This window comes from Ctenopharyngodon idella, chromosome 6 (assembly GCF_019924925.1).
Source record: "Ctenopharyngodon idella isolate HZGC_01 chromosome 6, HZGC01, whole genome shotgun sequence".
NCBI lineage: Eukaryota > Metazoa > Chordata > Actinopteri > Cypriniformes > Xenocyprididae > Ctenopharyngodon > Ctenopharyngodon idella.
Window position 1 is genome coordinate 19,960,131 of NC_067225.1, and position 17,820 is coordinate 19,977,950.

Here is a 17,820-nt window from a genome sequence, read left to right on the forward strand (position 1 = left end):
TTGACACTGTGACAGGTTTTAATATGTGAATATAATACAACTTGTCATAAATGAACCAGACTTCAAATAAACAAAGAAATATGAGTAGTTCACTGTGTGTGTGTCCTTCAGACCCTCACAAATGCCTAGTCAAAGTAGCATAACCCTCTTCTGCACGGCCAAGCTAATCAATCTGAATCATATGTCTGAGTCATCTAATGCAGGAAAAAAGCCTTTCTCACTCTTTCATGTCACTGAGTGGCCCTTTGATGTATTGTCACATTTCTCTTTCTTCTTTTCGATGATCTCCATTTTAATTTTCATGATGCCAAAGTAATGTATGCTAATGAGAGGCTAATACATGCGGGGAGAGGAACAGCTGAGGAGAGCAATATAATAGAGAGAGGTTTCTTACGGTAGACACAAACATACACACACAAAGAGCAGAAGAAAGATGAAGGGGGTAAAAACAGCTGAGCATGTTTTGAAAAAGCACAAACATGCTCACAGGTGTTCCCTATGAGCCCTCGCTGGCTACGGGACAAAGAGCCAATAAAAAAGCCTCTCTCCTTGGAAATATCTCACCGTTCATGAGAGCGTAGGTGAGGATCATGACAGAGTTGTTGAGGTGGCGGTTCTCATCTTTTACCACACTCAAGGTCGCTCTCTTTTCGTGCTCGGATGAGTCTCGGGAAGTGATGCCCGATGACAGGTAGATTATCACCATGTCGGTGTCTGTGTGGGGAAGATGATCAATAATCAATCATTTTGAATGTAATAACCACCATCAAAGCGGAATTTCAGACCACTCACACATTTTTTACTCCAGTAAATATTTCTCAGGGCAGGTATCAGAATCAATTCTTTATAGGCACATAATCTTAAAGTTTTTAAGTCTACATATTTAAAAAAAAAAAAACATATTAATATATTTTTTATAGCTAGATATTTAATATTACATTATATGCTATTCACATGAAGGAAAAAACATGCCTAAAAGTTGTTTAGTTTAGTTTATTATGCATAATTTACTGTTATTAATATAGTAAATACATAAAGTAACATGTAACTACATCACCTTAAAATAAAGTTACCAAAAAAAAATAAATAAATACTTTTTGACTTTGAAATAAAATCTTATATATGTCTTTTAGATAAATGTGACTTGGCCAGTAAATATTGAAATATATAAAACAATCACAAACTGGGGAAAAAAAAAAAGCCTAAAAAAAAAAATGTGACAACATATGTGTGAAAAGTTAATCCTTTCTGTTAAAATGTAACTTCATTATATACTATATATAATGAAGGTAGTATATTATGACTCGTGTCTGATTGTATGCCAATGTGATTTTATTGTGTTCATTTAAATATGGTCAAAAAGGAAATTACAAATATGATTTCTTTCAAAATATGACAAAATGTTTTTAATATTTAAAAAAATCATTTGTTTAATTGAACAGCTGATTGAAAATTTTGTAGTTATTTATTCAATTAATGCACAATCAAGAATTTTTTTTTAATATACAATTAAACAACACTAAAAATGCATAAAAAAAGTCACTGTACAAAAGCTTTGTCTCTTACTAGTCAGCTGTCTGGTGACGTTGCTTGTGTTCCTCAACAACTGAAAGGCTTTCTGGAAGCCCAGTGCATGCTGGGTAGGGCTGTCAGAAGCTTTAATGTTGTTGATGAAGGTGCTCATCTTCCTCTTAGTCTCGCTGGTAGCAGGTGAAAGGAAGCTCTTGTAGCACTGATCCAGAGAGCAGGAACGAACAATATCTGCTATAGTCAACACTGAGATCTAAGGAAAAAATAGAGGTTGAGAGTGCTAAAAGAACAAATGTAATCAGTGGAGGGTGTATGATGATGACAATGATGTCACTTCCTTACTTTATCATGCTCATCGATGGAGTTGAGGATGATTAGCGCAGCGTCACGTGCGATCTGGAGTTGGGTCTCAGTGACAGAGGCACCATGGTCTATGATCACTACAATATGCTTTGACTGTGGCCTTACTGCCGAAACATACACAGGCCTGCCAACACACAGAGACAAAGATTTATAGTCACCTTATTTGCAGGATGCAAGAACCCTGCAGAACGACTTTTCCTGGACTCTGACGGCATGAAGCCAAGTGCAGTCCTGGCGTGATTCCTGCTTTCTTCACTACAGTGTTTGTGCAAGAGATCCTGCACTCTATTGTGTTGTTTTGGAAACCCTTTTCAACTCCAACACTAACTGTCCAGAATTCAAGTACAGCATTTACAACGAAAGCTATATTGCCTAAATCTTGTTTACATCCTATAAGTGGTTGAAAACCTGTGAGTATCAGAGTTTCTTGTGCTATCTCCAGCAGGAGGAGAGAAGCTGTGGGAACGGCAGCAGAAATGAGCCCATCTTTCAGCACAGGCACACAGTGCCCACAACACTGGGTGGCAGATTCCAGTGGGGTTTATTAGGGGCGACCCTGCATTCCAGTCAAGGGCTTGGGACCTATTGTAACCAAGTTAAACAGATGTAAAAGGCCTCCCTAGAATGTAATTTACTCCCTGCCACACAAGACGGCAAATTCGCCCATGACAGTGTGAGTTGGGGAGAGAGACAAATCCTTATTTTGAAAATATTAACATAAAAATTAATAAATAAAAATCAATATAAAGAACAAAAACATTTGACTGGTTCTTCAAGGAGTAAAAAACTTCTGGCTAAATAGCTTCTTTTAAAGGATTAGTTCACTTTCAAAGGAAAATTACCCCAAGCTTTACTCACCCTCAAACCAAGTGTATGACTTTCTTCTTTCTGATGAACACAATCTGAAATATTAAAAAATATCCTGACGCATCCGAGCTTTATAATTGCAGTGAGTAGGATCAACGAGTATGAGAACTTAAGGAAAAAGCTTAACTGACGCGACGCCAGTTCCGTTCTTTTTTTGTAATTTGAATACGGAAGGTGGTCTGGCGGAAGCTAGATATTTTACTTCATAACTTGTTACATATGGATATTTTTTTTACACAAATGCATCGCTTCAGAAGGCCTTTATTAACCCTCCGGAGCCGATGGATGGATGTGGATAGAGGCACTTTCTTCACTTTTTTCGTTGATCCCACTCACTGCCATTATAAATCTCGGATGCGTCAGGATATTAATATATCTCCGATTGTGTTCATCAGAAAGAAGAAAGTCATATACACCTAGGATGGTATGAGGGTGAGTAAAGCTTGGGGTAATTTTCATTTGAAAGTGAACTAATCCTTTAAATAGTCTGTGCTGACAAATACTTGGATGGAGTGAATGAATGAATGTGTTTGAATTTGTTCTAAACAGGAAAGTTAAAAAAAATTATCATTGCCAAGTGTGCCCTAAATACATTGATAACCATAGTGCATCATGGAACTCAATACCTTGCTGTAGTGTATATCAGTGTTTGGAGTGGAAAATTAAAGGACAGTGAGTGAGTGAGTGAGTGAGTGAGAGAAAGCTCTTTGTACCTGCTCCTGTGCTCATATGTGCCCTTGCAGTGGAACTTGTGAGCAGGAAACACAGTGAAAATGCCCTCCTCTGAGCTGAAGTACTGCCACTTGATCCCTGGATTGGACTTGAGGTTGTCTGCCAGCACTACAGTCAATGAGAAAGCAAGAACAGTTTAAAAAGTTTGATATCTGTTGTATTAGTCCATGGCCTCTTCTAAAATAAAATAAAATGAAATAAAGTAAAAAAACAAAAATAAAAAAAATACTGAATTTACATTTTGGATAATAAACAGTTGACTAAGTTATGCATTAAATTTCAATCTCAATCACTACTTGTCAAGTCATGTATCATCGTGTAAAGTGGATGTATTTATTTCAAGCATTCTGTCAAATATTAGTACCTAAATATCACAAACTGCTAAAGACAATCATCCATGACTAATTTAATATGCCATGCAGCATGGATCTATATGAATGATGTGTGCACTTTAAGCAGGCAGCTGTAGGGTTCGTGTCAGTTGAACAGGCCCCAGCTGTGTGACGGCCGGAGCCCAGACAAGCTGATCCTTTCCAAACACTCGAGAAGCACAGCGATCACCACTCTGCAGCCATCAATTCAAGCATTTATTTACTTAACAGGAGCCGGGATGTGAAGGAAAGTGGGGAAAAGAACAAGAAAAGTCAGGAAAAGGAATACAACTGAAAGAAAAGCAGTGGGAGCATTCAACATACAGTATGTCTGATTATATGCATGATCCATTAAGCAAGATTACTCTGATCTTTTACACCCAAAGTTTAAAAAAATAAAAAGGATTTTGAGTCGTATAAAGAGGATGAATGTGTGCTAAGAGAGGTTCCTCAGGTCAAAAAAAAAAAAAAAAAAAAAAAAAAGACCTGTGATTCATCTATTCCACTTTAACATGCAGAAACACCTGCAAGTGGTTTAAGTGATTCAACATGTCAAAGAATACATATTCAATATAATATAATATAATATAATATAATATAATAGGTTTATTAGAGTAAATGCTATCATTAGGTCCCACAGAAATATAGAAGAGCCTTTCCCAATTCAGATCAAAATAAACATAGTTAATCAAATTGCTGTAGAAACCTGCAGAGTAAGAAAAATGGATGCTAAGCACGAACAGGCGTCCCAACCACAAATCAGCCATCAATCTGCACCCAATGTATAAACAGGAACTTTGCAGCATGTTGACAGCTTTAAAAAAAAAAAATCATACACATGTGCTTAATCCCCCATTCAGTGTTTAGAGTAGCTGAGAAGCAGTCATGATGTGACACCCCTTCATTTCCTCTATCCCTTCATTCCCCTTTAAATCTCCACCGACTGTTATATTTCTTCTCCCTCTACAGTGCTGTCACTTTCCTGGTTTATTTTAACTCCAAAAATCTTTGCATTTGCATCTTTTTTACTGAAGAGCAAAGAAATGAGCTCTAGAGTATCTCCTCAGCAACACTTATAAACCTTATGTTGTGTCTCGAGCAGTCTGTGAGCATAAATAGAATGCAGGATAAAAATTAATGTCCCCAAATCATAGTATGCTGCAAGATCCAATCCCCCATAGAGCCTCAATGCCTAATCAAAAGAGTAGCATTATCAATAACGATATCTCATTCTCAACTCAACTCAAAGCAAAGCTGCTCTCCTTAACCAGTTAACACTATGCTAAGCTAGTAGGCTAAGCTGATTAGCTTGGCAAATGAAGGTTAACTATTTGTGGATATTTTATGGTAGCATATCCTAAAACTGGCATACTGACTAGCATTCAAAAGTTTGGGGTCGGCAAGATTTTTAAATGCTTTTGAAAGAAATCTCTTATGCTCACCAAGGCTGCATTTATGATCAAAAATACAGTAAAACAGAAATACTATGAAATATTATTACAAATTAAAATAACTATTTTCTGTTTATTACATTTTAAAATGTAATTTATTCCTGTGATGGCAAAGCTGAATTTTCAGTAGCCATTACTCCAGTCTTCAAAAATCATTCTAATATGCCGATTCAAAGATCAGGAGACATTTCTTATTATCAATGTTGAAAAGAGTTGTGCGGTTTAATTTTTCAGGATTCCATGATGAATAGAAAGTTCAAAAGAACAGGATTTATTGGCAATGGAATTTGAAAAAATCTTTACTTCTTTTCTTTCTTTCTTTTATTTATAAAGCACCTTTAACACAACTTGGTTGACCCAAAGTGCTGTACAATACACGTAAAATCAGACAAAATAGAAAGATAATACAAACAATACAGTAAATAAGTGATACCTGGCTAAAAGCTATTGAAAATAAATGTTTTTTAAGTAAGTACTAAAAACAAAGAGGAAGCCATTCTAACAGAAACTGGTAGGTTATTCCAGAGACTAGGACCAGCAACTGCCTCTGCAGTGGAACCAGTTCTGGGAACGGAGAGGAGACCAAGACTGCCAGATCTCAAGGACCTGTTTGGGTTTGTGGGTGGAAATCACTTCTGAGAAATATATGAGGGTGCTTGATTATGTAGTGATTTAAAAACAAATATTAGAATTTTAAAAACAATTCTAAATGTAATCGGTAGCCAGTGTAGCGAGGTCAGAATGGGCGTAATGTGAACGAACTTTCGTCTGCCTGTCAACAACCTGGCAGCAGCATTTTGGACCATCTGGAGATGCATTAGAGAGGACTGACTTACTCCAGAGTGTTGCAATAGTCTAGGTAACATTAAATAAATAAATTAATGATTTGTTCAAAATGTCTAGCAAAAAGACTTGATTTAAACGTCGTAGATGAAAAAAAAACAAAAAAACAATTTGACCGCAGCACTAATTTGCTTCTTTACTGACACTTTTGATCAATTTAATGAATCTTCGCTGAATAAAAGTATTATTTTTCTTGACAAATATATTTATTTATATTCATGACCCCAATAGTATGCACTTTTCTAACACCAGCAAAGTACATACTTTCAGTGCTTATATAGTATAATGTCGGTTGGGACACAGCCATGTGACAGTCAAGAGAACTCTTAAAGAACTCTAGGAAATAAACAGATGGAGATGTGAAGAGGAGTAAAAGGTGAAACAAAGGACACAGAATGGGGGAATGTTGGGAAACAGGAACCAACCCTAAAAACTAAATCAAAGACTTCACATCACACTAACATATCTTTCTCTCTCTCTCTGTCTCTCTCTCGCTCTCTCTGCTTTATCGCTTTATTCTCCAGGTTTTTCCTCTCTCTTAATTGTTTCTTCTCTTTTCCCCTCTCTCTCCCCCTCCTTTTCATCAATGTTTAGACTAACACAGATCAAATGTGACTGATGACTGCCTGCATGGTTAGCGGGGTCAGTATTCAATGACAAATGGAGGGAGACTGGTAACATGAACTCCTGATGACTGCCTTACAAAAACAAGCATCAGTATGAAGATGAATTGGGATAATCTGTTCTGGAGTATAAGAGTGAGTGTATGAGGCCAGAACGAGAGTCTGAACCAAGGTGGCTGGAGAAGGAAAAAAAAAAAAAAAATGCAACTTTGTTTACTGCTAAAACTGAAAATTAGCTGTGCTGTTATTGTACTTTATAATGCCCTTTCTCTCATATTTAACGAATCAGTTAATTTGGATAGTTGAAAAACAATGATTCACTAATTCATTGGAGTCCCTATGAGCCAATTTAGATATTTTTATAGTGAAATATATAATAGTGGGACCAATGAAATAATCTGAATTAGGGCAATTAAAAAAAAAAAAACTCACTAATTCGATGGAGTCCCTAATACCTATGCACAATTTCAGATAATGTTATTGAAAAAATATAATATGGGGACCAATGTAATTCAATTAATGAACATTTTGATCTGGTTCTTTTAAAGAATTGATAAAAAGGAATCAAGTTATTAGTTGGAATCACACTACTTGCTGAATCTATCACAGTGGTTACTGAATTAACTGACTCACTTACTGACTATCTTTATGACAATGTGTCATCATAAATATTCTGTTGTAATAAATAGCATTTTAATTAGTAAAAAAGTATCCTTTTGCATGTATTTAAAAACAACTATAGGAGGCTTAGTGGGCTTCCCCATTACAAAAACACTGATGTATCTGATATGAAAAGGAAGTGTTGACACTGGCTCAGTGTATAAAGTGATAAAAACATTTCCTGATTGGTGAGGTAGAGCACATATAAAGGGGAAAAGAGCACAGAGGTACAAAGCTGTGGTCAGTAAAAAGGGGAGGAATAAAAACAGAAAGATGAGAGGAGAGAAAATACACACACAAGTGAGCAAGGTCACGTATTCGACAGCTTTGTTCATTTTTGTCGCACTCAAAAGGCCAAAAAATCTTTGAAGATTTGACGTCAGAAAAGCAATATTGTTCTTTGCAAATGGTTGCCATGGCAGCAGCTGGATAAGTGAAAATTGGCTTTGGGTTTCTGAAGCTTAGACACTGTGTGTGTGTGTGTGTGTGTGTGTGTGTGTGTGTGTGTGTGTGTGTGTTATACACACCAGAGTTGAGGTCTCGTCCTGGGTTGAAAGCTCGGCTATTGACAGTAGGAGAGAGGCGATCACAGCTGATGGTCTTCGAAACATTGGCGTTAAAATTACCATCGAATCTAAAATTAGAGAGAAGACAAAACATCAATACAGATCATTTTAACCGGTGATAATTAGAAAGTGACACTGAAACACAGTCCAGCACTTGATCGGTAAGTGTTGTTTGTTGAAGTGTTTCCCATGCTATAATAACAGCTTTTACAGTTTTGTGGTAAAATCCCCTGAGGAAGACTGCATCAATATCTATTTCTACCAGCTGCACTGCTCTTCTTCTGAAGATGAAAGAGAAAGATGGAGTGATGCATTCTGGGAGGAGAAGGGTGAGCAAGAGAGCAAATGGGAGAATCCTTTTGATTTTATTCACAGCATTCAACACTTTTAGACAGGCACGAAGAGAAAAATTTACACATTAAGTATAAATATCACAAATAGAAATCGAAAAAAATAAACTGTTTATACATTTGGGGTCAGTACGAATATTTAAGATATTAATACTTTTATTCAGTAAGGTTACATAAAGTTGATCAAAATTGACAGTAAAGACATTTACAATGCTATAAAAGCTATCTATTCATAATAAATGCTGTTCTATTTAGCCTTCTATTCATCAATATCAAGGTGTTCACACAAATTAAGTAGCACAACCCAAACTTCTACCTGAATGGTAGTGTACATATAAAAATTAAAGTAATATAAAAATAAAAAAAGATATATATTTAGAAATATAAAACTTGAGATATGCATGTCTTAATATTTAATTTAAGGATGAAAACTCAAATCTTCCAGGTAAAGGTTAAAGGCTAAATCTGTGTAGTAATGTTTTAAAGGGGTGGTTGATTATGATTTCACTTTTTAACTTTAGTGTGTAATGTTGCTGTTAAACAACATCTGCAAAGTTACAGTGCTCAAAGTTCAACGCAAAGGGAGATATTTTTGCTGTTTAAGGACTACAACGAGCTTCTTCCCGGGTTAGTGACATCACTAACCCTAACATTTACATAAAGAGAACACGCAACAAAGTGGGTGAGGCCATGTTGGGCTGCTTTAGGGGCCGTTTACATATCGCGTCTTTTGCACGCTTAAATTCGTTATTTCGAAACTAGGCGCGCGGCAGTCATGCTCATAATGGAAGCGACGCGGATGCGGCGCGTTTTCCAGGTGTATCGAGATGAAAAATTCTCAACTTTTCAGAATGCTGCAAGCGCACTGCAGGTCATGTAACAAGAACCAACCGATCAGCTTCGGCCTTTCCGTAACAAAACATTGAAAGCTCAGCCAAACAGCTGATCATAGCTGTACAGGGCAGGTTTTTATATATAATCTCCATAAATATATCTAGTAGTAAAGCTAATGCAAGGGCTAGAAATCCATTTATCCTTTGCTGAAACTTCCTCGTCGTCGTGGAGAGCGCAGTTCATGGTTGCATAGCAACGACAGACGCCACGGGAATGCAATCGCTTTGGAAAGGAGGAGAAAGCGACGCGGCCGTGCTTTCCACGCATTTAGACGCGATATGTGACTGGCCCCTTAGAGAAGATGAAAAGTTGTTGTAGTAGAGTGTTGTTGCCATTCTTCAGCTTTGTTGTTGTTAAGCAACCAAAGCACGAGCTGTTAAAACTCCGCCCTCTTTTGGAAAGTGGGCCAGGAGCAGCAGATCATTTGCATTTAAATGGAAACACAAAAACGGCGTGTTTTTGCACACAACCCACATTTGACAAGCTATAATAAATGATCTGTGGGGTATTTTGAGCTGAAATTTCAGACACATTCTGGGGACACCAGAGACTTATATTACATCTTGTAAAAGGGGCATTATAGGTCCCCTTTAAATAGGTAAGACTATAAATGTATGTCAGACAGATTTGAAATAGGTTGAAATAGGTGGTTCTTGACAAACACTGAAATGTATTATTACTTATTTATTATATTAAGCCATTAATGCAATACACAAGACAAATTGTGATTGGCAAAAAAAATATGTTCATCCTCACTGCAACTAAACAAGTATTTAATGCAGTCTGGCTTCCTTTGTCTTACATATTTGTTCATGGTTTGAGAATAAGGACATGTCATTCTACCTATCCATTTTGGAATCTGTCAAATTTGGCTGTTTTTATAAAGATACAGATGAATTTACACTAGAGAAAAAGAATCTCCTTCTGTTTGCCTAGTTGGCTGATATTTAATATCTCATCTATGCTAACTATGCACAGTTACATGGTTAGTTGGATTAATACTGCATTGCAGTAAGTGTTCAGAAACCCAACTAGATTTGTAATCAACAACCACGACTCTTATCTACTCAGAATGTGCAGCAAAAGAATGACATTTCATAGCAGTCCCATAATGCTGCTGTTTCAGGTCTCTGCCTGCACTAATCGAGCACTGATCTAAGCAGTGTCTCCAGAGATCTTGCACTGCCACACTCTCTTTCATCTTCCTTATGCCTCTATATACACACTGCCACACACACACTATCTCTCTAACAACTCCAGCCATCATTTTCTCATCATCTGCCAACCGACTATGGTCTGATGGCAGTTACTGCATTCATCTTTCTATTCTTCTTCACACAATACCCACAATGCACTGCTCTCATCTACATGCACCCTATTCGTCCTTTCCCACATGAACTACGCATGTTCTTGTCCATCACCCATTACTAAACTAGTGTCTTTCTCACCGTCAAGTTCACTTCTCTCCCCCTATTATCATCGTCTCACAGAGCCGGAGCGGAGCTGCTGTTTGATTGACAGCTGCTGTGATGTGCAAAGCGCTTTGAACTTCAGACATTTAATTCCCATCAGGCCTTAGTCATTAGAATTCTCCTTCAACACACTTTACATGTGGTGGCAAAGCAAATGTGCTAGATAAAAAATAAATTTGCAAGCTGCTTTGAATTTTACATCAGAAAAAAGACGGGAGAGCAAGTGAGCAAAAGACGGAAGGGGGGGAAAAGAAACTGCGAGAGCGAGAAAGAAGGAGAGAAAATATATATTGAATAAAAGCTTGAGACTTTTTCCTCCTCTATCTTTGATTGAAGTTCAACATGCAAATTAGGGTCTCTGCAAAAACATTCAGAAAGAATGAACAGGAAAAAATAGGAATAAATGGAAAAACAAGCCCTCGGGTGGGAAAAACAGCATCTGACATAAAATAACCACGAATTTAAAACACATCTGCTGTTCACTTCTAATTGCATATTTCAATTTCAATCACATTATAAATTATGCTAAAACTGAAGCCAACTGCCACTGATCTCAAACCATTTAAAACTGACAATTCAAATGAATGTTAATTTGATTTTGTTGATAATTAAACTATAATAAATAACTACAAATGGTAAAAGTTACATTCAGAATATGCATTTAAATTGTTATTAAAAACTTCATGATGTGTATTACCAGGAAAAATATACAACATAGGCCTAATATACAAATATACAACAAAATTATTTTACATCATCTAGTTCAAACCAGACTAAATTCACGCACAAAAAAAGGAAATAAAAACATGGCATCTTAAACATATGATGTTTTCAATATGTAGACACCAACTTATTACAAAAAAAAAAAAAAAAAAAAAAAAAAAAAAAGAACAGAACATTTTTTTTTTTTTTTGACAAGGTTGTCATTAGGACTTATAATTGACACAAAGGGCACTGTAAAACCGAACAGTGAAATTAATTATAGAAATGAGCTCTTTTCACTCAAATAATAATGAAAGTTCATTGTACTTAACAGCAAAAAAGTTGCATGAACTCAAAATTTGATTGTATTAATCTGAACTTAATATGATTGAGTTGCAGATTTATAATTCCCAGCATGCTTTACGTCAGACTGTATTAAATGTTGAAATTAAGTGTTATTTTGTGTGTTTTTGCACAAGATTAAAATAGGGAGACATAAGTTAGTGTTTAATGTTGTGTTATGTTGGGATTTACAGGGGGTTTTGTTGTGTTAGTTTTGTAGAGTTACCATTGTGGTGAAAAGAAGAGCCTGTGGTTAGGTTGAGGATGGGCTGCAAAACTTTTAAGACCACATATACTGTTTGTTGTTTGATTATACATGCAAGTATATAATGATAGTCTCTTTGATAGTTAAAATAGCATGCGTTATTTGATATCTAACATTTAACCAAGATCTGAATGTGATGTTTATGTAAATTAACTGTATGTAATTAACATAATGATGAGTGGGGTGAGGCTGAGAACTGTGGGAGTGAATGGATGCCGGTGACGTGATTGTTAATGAGAGACACCTGTGCACCACACTGGCCTTGATCAGCTTCCAGGGCTCTCGGCCCCACCCCACTTGTCACAAAAATTATAAGTTCTACTAACTTTATAAAAAAAATAAAATAAAATAAAAAAAAGACTTAGTTTACATAAATGATTTGAGGTAATAAGTTTCCTAAAATGTTTTGAGTATTCTGAACTTATTGAGTTTTACAGTGGGGGACTGAATACTTCTGCTAACTGGCCCAAGCATGCAGGGATCTTAAAAAGGGCAAATATTGGTCAACTGATCAACCTAGTCAACATATTGAATATCAATTGAAGAAAAATAAACCCTTTATTCTTAAAAACACACAAAATAGTATTTTGTGCTTATAGTAAAATGGTTAATCTATAATGCATACTGTCAGAAAGATGACAATTAAATGTATGATCAGGCATTTGAACAGTAATTCTACACAAAGGTTTAATCCGTGTCAATACACAGACATTAATATCTTCTATGAATCTACTATGAGCTGTGAATGTTTTTAGCCTCTTAATATCAAAACTCAGTGAAGAGCCGTCCTTATGTACCAAGATGAACTCCTCATTTAGTGGCACTTCATGCTTGACGGTGACAAGAACAAGTCCCTGTGATTCTATTCCATGGCTAATAGAGTGCTGGCTGATAGGTGATGTCTCGCCACGTGGCGGAGATAAGATGCACGTACCACTGCGGTATCAGCTCTGTCTGTCACACACACACTCACACTCACACTCTCACTGCGTCTATCAGAGCAGGGCTTCATTAGCTCAGCAGTCTCCGTGAGTTAAGAGGGAGGCTCAAAGGGGATTATGGGAAAAGAGGTTCCCTATTTCACCCTGCATGGACTCAGGAAAGCATGCAGTCCGGCAGAGCAGCATTTAAGACCCCTTTATGGTGACTTAAGCCCCTCTTCTCGTTCCCTTTCTGCATCCCTCTCTCTCTCTCTCTCTCTCTCACAGTAACACTGTCTTTATTAGCTCAGGCTCAGAGCCTGTCCAAACGGTCTGGCTCCAAAAGGATTGGGAGATACAGACCAGATTAACAGTGAACAGGGAATGAGAAAAAGAGTGAAAGATGGAGGAAAGGAGATCAAGAGAATGAGAGTTTGTTTGTGGGGGCAGAATCCCTAATAAAGAAATGTAAGCACCGGAAAAACAAAGATCCAAGTGAAAAAAATTAAAAAAGGAGAGTGATGCAATTTATGTACTTACATGTGCTAGTCTGAATTCATTGCCGTAATAAAAACAAACTTTTCTGAAATGTTTTTCTCCCACCACATAAAAGAAAATTTGAATAAAATGCCTTACTGTTTGACAAACACCAGGATTGTGTCGTAATAAAAGCCTGTTTAAATGTGAGAAACATAAAATATTATATATATATATATATATATATATATATATATATATATATATATATTTTATCACTCGTTTTTCTAAAGGAACATTGTCCCGCCAGGTAAAGTTACAGCGGGAGTCCGCGTCTCTCATGCCTCCCTTGAGCTCATAGAGAATGAACAGAGCCCCTAAAGCGTGCGGTGGGTTTAGAGGGGGGTAACAGAAAATGAATGGGGGGAGGTCACGTGAGAGGAGGCAATGCCTCCGACGCGCTATGATTGCATATAATCGGTTATGATTGGATATGATTGGTTTGTGCGATAAATCCCGCCTCTTGTTTATGTACGCGTTCCGCGCGTCAGTCTGATTAAACAAAATGATGGCATCAATGGGAAGAATAATTGAAAAGTAAACAGCTCACCCACTTAGATTTCACCACTTTATGTCATATCAAAATCAAACTAGAAAAGACCTGAAAACATGATGACTGCGGGGGTTTTAGTGATCAGCTTGGTGAAATTAAAGGTGCTCTAAGTAGAATTTGAAGAACGCTGTTGGACGTTGTTGTTTGAAATCAATCCAAACAAACCCACCCCTCTCTTCATTGCTCCGCCTATATATTGTTTAAATTGTTACTGCCTTTAGTTATTATTTTGGAATAAATGTAAAAATGCTTAAAACACTAACTTGATGAGACTGACTTGGTTTTAATAAATAGAACATTAATTACATTGTTAACGTAAAAATACAAAATAGAATTGTATTTGGTTTCTTTTTTCTTTTTTGATGTAATGTAAAGTAGTTCATTTAGCGAGGAAAATGTGACAACGTTGAGAGTAAGAGACGTGAACTTACATTTGATTTATAAAAAATTAAAAATGAATAAAAAAACTGAGGACATTGTTTGCCTCATTTCAGAACACCACTGCACGCCACTGATATATATATATATATATACACACACATACACACACACACACACAGTATATATACACATACACATCATTTATACACTATACCATTTAAAAAACTGCAATTATTTAATCAAAATTACAGTGAAACTAATATTGTGAAATATTAAGCATTTAATTTAATGCATCTTTCATTAACATTTTTTTCATTAAGAATCATATTTATACAACTTGCACATGTTTTCTGGGCACATGAGTAATGTGCTTGAATATTTAAATTGGCAAGACTTAAATTTTCGTGATGATGCAGCACTGACACATTAACTGTCATAAATTATATATATATATATATATATATATATATATATACACACACACACACACACACACACACACACACACACATACACATATTCTCCAAAGTACTTTGGTACCATGGTACATGTCCAAAAAAAAAAAAAAAAAAACATGGTAGTGATAAAGACTCCAGCCTTATCAATTGTGCATGTGGAGACTGTAGACACATGCACACAGACACTTCAACATCATTAATTTTGAAGTTCATCCTTTGGGCAATGCATAAATGTAGCTTAACACTCCACCGACACTTAAATCCCCCTAAGCAGAGAGAGAGAGCGATCACATGCGTCCTGAGTAAGGAGCTATTTCTAGACAGTTTCAACGCTTGTTAAGTGTAGCAGGAGGCAGTAGGGGTGAGTGTTGATTAAAGCATTCTCCTGTGCCAGAGGTCAGCGCTCGTGGGAGAACAGACACCGCTGGGATATATGATGGGGATGTGACATCGATATAGTGTGAAACATTTGATCTTTCGGCCGTGACTGGGCTTCATGAGGGCAGCTGAACTGGGGTCTGTTAGAGGACACAATGCCAGAGCAGATGTCATATGGAAGCTTTAAATCTCTATAAACCTTGTCTGAAAATGACATTTTCATCTCTTCAGTCTATTTTTACATTAATCATAGCACATGCATTTTGTTTGTGACCCTTTATGAGGGCAAATGTGTGACGGCCTCTTTAATTTAGTATTTTATGTTTCACTGTCTAATACTAAGTAGTGATCTTGGCCTACAAATGCTGCATGAAAATACAATTTTATACTGTGATTTAAGCTAAAGAAGTAACTTTATGAAACCAATATTTTCAGATTGCTTTTAAAAATGTATTACTGAAATAAAATCTTAACAAACAAACAAGATTTTTGGAGATGTCAGTCTTTCCCCAAACAAGTACACAAGAGCTGTACTAGTATGTCTTTTATCTGCATAGAAATAGCATTATCAAGATGGCCATCGAGTGAACTGAAGTACCTTAAAGAGACTTTGATAGGACACAGCAGGTCACGTGATCTCAATGTGGTGGCCACCATGAGGGTAGACCACCCTTATGCAAAATATGATTTTTTTTTTTTTTTTTCATTTTTTTTTTACAGATCACTGGTATGACTTCACTCTTTGTATCATGTAAGTACACACCATTTTAAACATACCTGTAAAAAGTTCTACTCATTTAAAAACATACATCATATTGTTTACCAAAGGATTTTCAAAAACCCACAGACAGGATGTAACATGATAATATCAAGGTGGCGTATAATACATTCCATTGTTAAGAAAACTTGAAGAGGTGGTTTAGATAAAGATCGAAGAGCTGATTGGACAGGTGTGTGAAGGTGTAAGCCCAATGATGTGTCATTCATAAATACATCCAAGTGTTGTCTTGCAGGATAAAACAGCTCTTAGCCAACTCGTCATGCTTTTTAAATCAAGCCTCAGGTGGTATTTACACTGCTTTGACTTTGATACTGGACACCGGATGACATAGTGGAAAACCAGAAGTAAACTTCTATTTGTAGTCTTAAATGAAAAAAAACATTGCTCATCTAAATGCCTACTATAACTTTACTTTCCTACAACACATCGTAAAAGATGTTTCTGTGCCTCAGAGACAGAGATATTTTCCAAAACAGCCTTCTGAAACTACACATTTTGACAGAGCAAACTTATTTTGAGGGAGAGGGTAAAGGATTTTTAATCTGACAGCGATAGAGAGCAATTTCTAGCCTATGTATATGTCTACGTATACATAATATATTTTTTTAAATGTTTTAGATTTTTTAAATGTTAAAGTCTTTTATGCTCACCAAGGCTGCATTTAACTTATCAAAATACATTAAATCAGAAAGACGGTGAAGTGTTATTTTAACTTAAATAGCAGTTTTCTATTTTAATATATTTTAAAATTTAATTTATTCCTGCGATGCAAATCATAATTTTCAGCATCATTACTCCAGTCTTCAGTGTCACACGATACTTCAGAAATCATTCTAATATGCTGATTTGGTGCTCAAGAAACATTTCTTATTATTATCAACAGTTGTGCTGCTTAATATTTTTTGTGTAAACTGTGATACTTCTTTTCAGAAATCTTTCTTAAATCAAAAGTTCAATAAAAAAAAAAAAAAGTTAAAAAAAAAAAAAAAAAAAACATGCATTTCTTTGAAATAGAAATCTTTTGTAACACTATAAATGTATGTACTGACATTTTTGATAAATTTAATTGATCAATTTTTATTTTATTAATTTCCACTACTTTACCAGGTCTAAGTTTTTTTTAAATATAGGCCCCATCCACAATTTCCATGACTGTGGGTGCTCTTTTCTAATCTAATCTAATCTAATCTATTATCTAATTCAATTTCAACCAAATCATGTGGAAACATGGCCTCTCTCTCTCCCAAGAGAGCTTAGGAATACTGAACACATTTACAGAGCGGGAAAAAAATAGACATAAAGGAAAACAACTTAATTTACTCATAATAACCAGCAGAACCTTTAAAATGTCAGATGATAGTGAGGAAATGCAGACAGGAAAAATATGAAACGATATAGAATGAAAAAAACATAGCTGTGAAGGTCACTGGATGATAGAGAATAAGCCTTCAAACAGAGATAAAGGGTTGCAGAGAAGATGAAAATCCAGAAGTGTAGAGCCAAACATATGAGACTGGATGTGTGAGTGAGATGGTCAGTAAGACAGACAGAAGGGAGGGACAGTCAAGACACAAAGCAGACAAAAGAAAGAGCAACAAATCTGCAAACTGCTCTGGGAAAAAGAGATTAGTTTTGAAAGCGAAGTCTGACAACTCGGCTAACCCATCATTGCCTTTCACTGATTTAAACACAATATTTACGGTGTTTAAAAATGCATTCCTCATTCACACTGACATAAGCTTAGTCACACCCGTTACACATACATATGATGACGCATCACA

The 17,820-nt window shown here is 36.0% G+C and overlaps 1 protein-coding gene across 1 annotated transcript in view; it reads right to left on the reverse strand.

Annotated features, from left to right (window-relative positions):
• cachd1 (cache domain containing 1) overlaps window positions 1–17,820 on the reverse strand; it is a 74,042-nt gene that overhangs the window by 21,515 nt on the left and 34,707 nt on the right. The window contains exons 4-8 of the mRNA XM_051896289.1: window positions 7,968–8,074; window positions 3,474–3,600; window positions 1,873–2,017; window positions 1,567–1,783; window positions 565–714 (exon numbers count right to left, since the gene is read on the reverse strand). Of these exons, the coding sequence (XP_051752249.1) occupies window positions 565–714; window positions 1,567–1,783; window positions 1,873–2,017; window positions 3,474–3,600; window positions 7,968–8,074 (746 nt within the window). The remainder of the gene's footprint in view (window positions 1–564; window positions 715–1,566; window positions 1,784–1,872; window positions 2,018–3,473; window positions 3,601–7,967; window positions 8,075–17,820) is intronic.